The sequence below is a fragment of the Anneissia japonica genome, unplaced genomic scaffold (genome assembly GCF_011630105.1).
Source record: "Anneissia japonica isolate Jap-2015-1 unplaced genomic scaffold, ASM1163010v1 scaffold2417_len18999_cov112, whole genome shotgun sequence".
NCBI lineage: Eukaryota > Metazoa > Echinodermata > Crinoidea > Comatulida > Comatulidae > Anneissia > Anneissia japonica.
The window spans coordinates 12,659-18,947 of NW_022694997.1; the positions used below are offsets into that span (position 1 = coordinate 12,659).

Here is a 6,289-nt window from a genome sequence, read left to right on the forward strand (position 1 = left end):
GAACACATGAGGAAGGCTTCGTTAGAGATTGCGGAGTTTTGCCGAATTTTAGAACACGAAGGAGTGAAGGTTCGACGACCGGATGTCCTCGATCATTCGAAATCGTATTCCACGCCTGATTTCAGCTCGACGGGTAAGTAAACTGACGGCATTGACAAGTTCATTCAAATGCTAATAGGACAATAGTATATTAGAATTGACTATGCATTTTTATTGTTGGTGCCGCACAGTAGTGTTGGGTCTGAGATATATCTGGCCTTAAAAACAAAGGGTTTTATATCCAAAGTTTACAGGGTTATCTCCAGCAGCAACAAAATGTGGCTTGCAGGTTACACTTTGCCCACGTGCGTGTCGTTGAATTAACATCCTACAGTACCTTAAAAGGTGTCTTCATGACACATTCGACGCTGTCAATTACCATTTCAATGATTGCCAAGTGTTAATGTGTTTTGGTATATTCATGTGACAAGTGGTAGGCCTAGATTTTATTCGTAATCTCTGTTCAATTATGATTATAAAATTTCTGTTTTATATGTATTTTTCTACAGTACTAATCAAGAGTGGTACATAAATGCAGCCATTCCCAAACCAATATAAGATTGTTAAAAAAAATATATATATATGTTGTATGTAGGATTGTATTCAGCGATGCCACGTGATCTCCTGCTTGTGGTTGGTGAGGAAATCATTGAAAGTCCAATGGCTTGGAGGTGTCGTTTCTTTGAGTATCGTGCATACCGCCGTTTGATGAAAGAATATTTCAGAGAGGGCGCTAAGTGGACAACAGCCCCTAAACCACAAATGAGCGATGAGCTTTATGACATGCTAGGTACTATAATATGATGTTTTGCATTAGGTTTTACAGTAGGTGTTTCTATATAGAGCCTTTCAATTTAACATTTTCTTCTAATAAAAATTGTAGGGTTCATGGTGAGAGCTTTTATGGCTTAGTATGGTCCAAAATGTGCTTTTAGACCACAATATTAGGGATGGCATTCAAAATAACGTCATTTGGAAAGACAAATAATTTTTTTAATATTTTTGATCCGACGACTTTAGTCGCGTGCGTCGGACGATAGGGGGTTTAGGCCTGTCCGACGGGACAAGGATGTCAAATGACAAGTGGCAGAAACAAATTTTGTTTATGGAATCAAACGTACCACCAACAATTGAAAAAAAATTCAGAGATGATATGGAAAAAGCACAAGTTCTATCAGTAATCCAGTATAGTTAGGAAAGGTTCTCGAAGAACGGTTTTTAAGAAGCAGGCTTTTATGGTATAAAATGATGATGATAATCTGTCTATTCTGAGGAATTTCTTCAAGGTGTTTCCAACTTTACATGGTTCTCTTTATTTCTTTCGGCACAAAGAGTTCTTGGTACTTTTCTAAATGTCTCTTTCACTTTCCCCGGAAATATGCTTTGCTGGAGTTTTCCGATCGACTCATTCAGCTACATTTTTGAATGACAATTTTTTACAAAATTTACTTTCTATTGTATCTGGTCACCAAAATGGTGTTTACACTCATGCGAAGACAGACTTCACACACTGAAATTAAAAAGTGGATTGTGTCATTATGGTTTAAAATTCTTTTTGCAAAATATATTGATGCAAGGCCAACACAACAGCAAAGTGTAAATCAATGGTAATCTTGATCAGAGTTTGGACTCGGTTATGAATTGGTAATATTTAATTATTGAACCTTTTATAGGGTTATATTGAATCCCATGAGAGACTAGAATTGCCAGCTAGAGGTCAATTTGTGACGACAGAATTTGAACCTTGCTTCGACGCTGCTGATTTTCAACGTGCTGGAAAGGACATTTTTTGCCAGTTAAGTCACGTGAGTACTATATTGTTTTACTGTTATAGGTCTATAATAAATCACTTTTCAATAAAACGTTTTACTGAGGATACCAATCTTGTTATTTACAATCTCAGACAACAAACCGAATGGGTGTTGAGTGGCTTCGACGTCAAATTGGTGATGACTATACAATCCACATTGTGCAATGTGTAGATGATGCTCCGATGCATATAGATGCGTCCCTGTGCTTATTGAGACCTGGTCTGGTTTTAGTCAACCCAGAAAGACCTTGCTATCAGATAGAGCTGTTCTCAAAAGCTGGGTGGGATGTCGTTGAGGCACCTCGTCCAATAACACCATGCGGTAAGTCAAACTAAAATATTAAAAGATATATCAAATGAGTATAATGATGAATTATATCAGAATATGCCTTGGAAAGACTTTCAGAAGCCAGTCATATTGTTATTGGTTTTTACATTTTGAAATTGTTGATCTTTTTATCTTGTCTTACTTTCAAAATTCTTCCTTTTAGCAATTGAATGTTTCGTTTGCAGGAATCCAATGGAAATACGTTTCTTTGAAACCTTTATCGGCTATTCATTGCTTTCAGAATTTTCAATTGTATTTGTTTTTCCTTGTCTTGTCTTCATTGTTTTTGTATTTTACTCTGATTGCTGAATAAATTCAATTCAAATCAAACCAAATTGCTTTTGAAACTTTCATAATGATTTTGAGAATTTGAAATAAACTCGAGAAGAAATGATATTATGATTGTATTAATTATGATTGTCATTGTGGTTATGACAATGGTTGTGATTGTCCCTGTGATTTTGATTTGACTGTGCTGTGTCTTTTGCTGTTGTTGTCTTTTTTTCGTTGCCATCCTTGTTGCAGTGAACGTCATTGCTACATTATCATAATATTTTCTATTGTCAGTACAGTACAGTGTCAGCGCCATCATTATCTGTTTCAGTCAATAAAACGAACACAAATTTCAGTGTAATTTATACAATTATATTTCTATAAGACTTTCTTCTGTGCACCTTTTACAGATCACCCGATGTGGTTCTGTCTCTTATACACATCTAGATGTGTATAAGAGACAGATCATGTACCTACACTGCACATGTGAACATATTATTGTGTATTGCTTACGTGTTTGCTTATTAATTATTATTGTTACTTAATTTCATATATATTTTATTCGGAAAAGTATTATAGCAAAAAAAGCAAACAATTTGCCAACAAAAATTGTGTTAAATGAAAGCCTAAAAAAAATAATAGTGAATTTAATCATTTTCTAAAGAGTTTCCGGCTATGTTTGACAAAAGCAAAAGATACAGGAAACAAGAACATTTCATTCATCAATTTAAACATACAAAGTTCAGTTAGTAGACCAGTGGGACAGGGGCGCCGAGATGCGGGAGAGGGCAGGTCTTTCCCTTTGGGTAGAACTGGGCCACGAGGTTCTAAACACAATTTGTCGAGAAGTAAAAGAAATCAAATTAAATGTTTACAGAATATGGGACAACACAAATCCGCTTTTCTGTATTTATTAGAACTGTAGCAATAATAGTAATCATAATAATATAGATACTATATTTTTGTATATGTCGTTACTTTTATATTCCTTGTTTGTAATTGTATATGTCTTTATACCTGAATAAATATCAAACTGTATGATTTCCATAGGGCTGATGGTTTTCACAATTCATTTGGCTATTTTGAATATTTGTAGCTTTAGATCCATTGTTTGGTATTTGTTCTGTCTCTTATACACATCTAGATGTGTATAAGATTCCAACTTTCTGTGTTTACTGCCGATAGACGATTAGGAGCATTAGAGTGAGAGCTGATGTTAGCATGTGTTCTCTTGGTCCCCGGTTCAATTTCTACGATGGCCCATAAGGGACACACTGCAAAACAAAAAGAAATGCTGCAAACAAAAATGCAAAAAAAAAAAAAAAAGGATAAGAAGAAAGAAACGCTGCAAACAAAAACAAAAATTACCAGCAAACCAAAAATAAAACGCTGCAAACAAGAATTAAAAGGAAACGCGCATTTCATACTCATGACGACAAACAAGAGTCAGATGACATCAGTGGACAGAATAAAAGCCATTTAGTCTGATGTACATTTTTTTAAGCTTCGTGATGGTGTGCTGAGAAGTGTCAGGCATTAATCCTGCACCCTGGTTCAGCCCATGTATAAATTTATTTTATTTTTACCAATAAGTACTTTAAATGGAATATATAATTGAAAGTATTTCTTAACACAGGATAAACTGAACACGTATATTTTTCGGGAGGGTGCGGGCAAGCCCTTTGCAACTTCCTATCGTCGAATTCCCACGCTAGCACGTCTCACTTTCTACTGGTGCTCCAAGTTTACACATTCCTGGTTCTGCTCCTCTATGAATTAATCAGATACGTTTCACATTTTGAAATGCTCACAGAATTACATTTATAAAATTATAAATGTCATCTTTCGATAAATCACGGACTTTTGATAGTTTGTAGAAATTTTATTACTAAAGAATTTAAATTTGCTTTCAGAAATTGTAGGGTATAAAGTAATATCCAAAGACTATAGGATAGTATAGAATATAGTATTATGTAAATGCACTGGCGGACCGTAGGGTAAATTGCAGGGTATGCGAGGTATTGGCATATCTAGGATGTACAAGAAGCCGCACGTCCTCCCCCTAACCCTGAAAAAAAAAATACTCGCCCATCGCCCAGTCCCCCCACCCACAAATCATGCTCAAGTAATTAAAAATCACCTCATATCACCTTATTTTGCGAATTATCCCCTCATAATCACCGATCCCCCACTTTACCTTCCTAATACCATCAGCTCCCTTCCATTTCAAGACCCGCCACTGATGCTAGGGCCTGCTAGTGATAGGAAAAGTTTGTAAGCCTACTAATATACAGAGTCAGATTGCGTTCTATAAGTAGTCAAAATACAATGCATGTTATTTTTAACATGGCCGGCGGAAGCGGGGGTGGGGGCCCCCCACTTTTTGGCCAGAAATATATAATGTCTGGAGATTTTTGTATGATCGGAAATGCAAAAAAGGAGGGAAGAAGGAGGAGAAGGATGGGAAAGAGAATGTTTATCCAGTACCCGACCGAGTTTTCTCGCAATTCATATTGGCAGATCTGGGGGACATTGGTCCTGACCCCTCCCTTGGGCAACAAAAAAAGGGCAAAAACAAAAGAATTCTAGACCTACCTTTTCAGGACCTGTGAGCTTTTTTTTTTTGGCTATTAGAAAATTCGAATTTTGAAGACTTTAAAATTCATTAAAACACACTTCAAATGTCGGGAAAGCTCAATTCCCGCCATCTAGGAATCAGAATTTTCCCGGGGGAGAACCCCCAGACCACCCTTTCTTTTTGGGATTTATCGATTCATGGAAAAAAGAATACGCATGCAACTACACATTTATTTATGTATGTATACACACATAAAATAAAAAATGAGAAAAATTTACATGACCTATTCCAAGAGGGGAAAACCTTCAATTTTGAAGAGCTTTAAAAGTCATTAAAAGACATTTCAGAAGTCAGGAAAGCTCATCTCCCGCCATCTAGAAATCGAAATTTCCCCCCTTTATCTTTGGACCCCCTTTATCTTTGGAGTTCATTGATTAATTGAATCATAAGGTGGGGGGGGGGGACCTTGAATTTTGAAGAATTTAAAAGTCATTAAAAGACACCACAGAAGTCGGGAAAGCTCATTTCCCGCCACCTAGGAATCAAAATTTTCCCGGGGAAGAACCACAGGACCTCCCCCTACCCTTTCTTTTGGGATTTATCGATTCATGAAAAAACTACGTATGCAACTTACTCAATCTTTTTTTATGTATGTATACACACAAAAGGCCTATTTACTGTAATAACAATGGGAAAAATTATCTGACCGTTTTCAAGAGTGGAAAACCTTGATTTTGAAGAACTTAATTACTTTTAAGTTCTTCAAAATTCAAGGTGTTCCCCTCTTGAAAATTATTATAATGAATCCATGAACCCAGAGAAAGGGAGGTTCGAGTTCTTTCCGGGAAAATGACGGTTTTTACCGGGCTGACCAAGCAGTCGTACCTGGCTGGGTAAGAAGAGAAAAGAAAGAGGGGAGAGGGAGGGAAAGAGAAAGAAGGGGAAAGAAAAAGAAAGGAAAAAGGAAAAGAGAAGAGAAAGTGGCGTAACCACCGGGGGACAAGGGGAAAATATCCATCTATGGAAAATCTTTCCCCATTGAATGCCCTTTTCACCCGGGAAAGTGCCTGAAAATCTCAAATTTTATAACGCATATTTTGTTGAGGTCGGCCAATTTCCTCTAAAAATTGCACATTTTAGGGAGTTTTGATCAATTCCGACGAAATTAGAATTTAGAACAAAAACATTTTTCGCGTGCTTCGGGTGCATTTTTTAATGTTAAAGCTTGTGTTTGCTCTCCTTTGCCTTCTAAGTTATAACA

General features: G+C 36.6%; 1 protein-coding gene across 1 annotated transcript; it reads left to right on the top strand.

The window, feature by feature from the left end:
* Window positions 1–6: 6 nt before the first annotated feature.
* On the top strand, window positions 7–2,873 carry LOC117101367 (glycine amidinotransferase, mitochondrial-like; the record flags this gene model as incomplete). Its single annotated transcript, XM_033241341.1, has 5 exons — window positions 7–133; window positions 635–801; window positions 1,713–1,844; window positions 1,943–2,171; window positions 2,861–2,873. Coding segments are annotated over exons 1-5 (668 nt in total), but the record flags the coding sequence as incomplete, so codon positions are not given.
* Window positions 2,874–6,289: the final 3,416 nt, after the last annotated feature.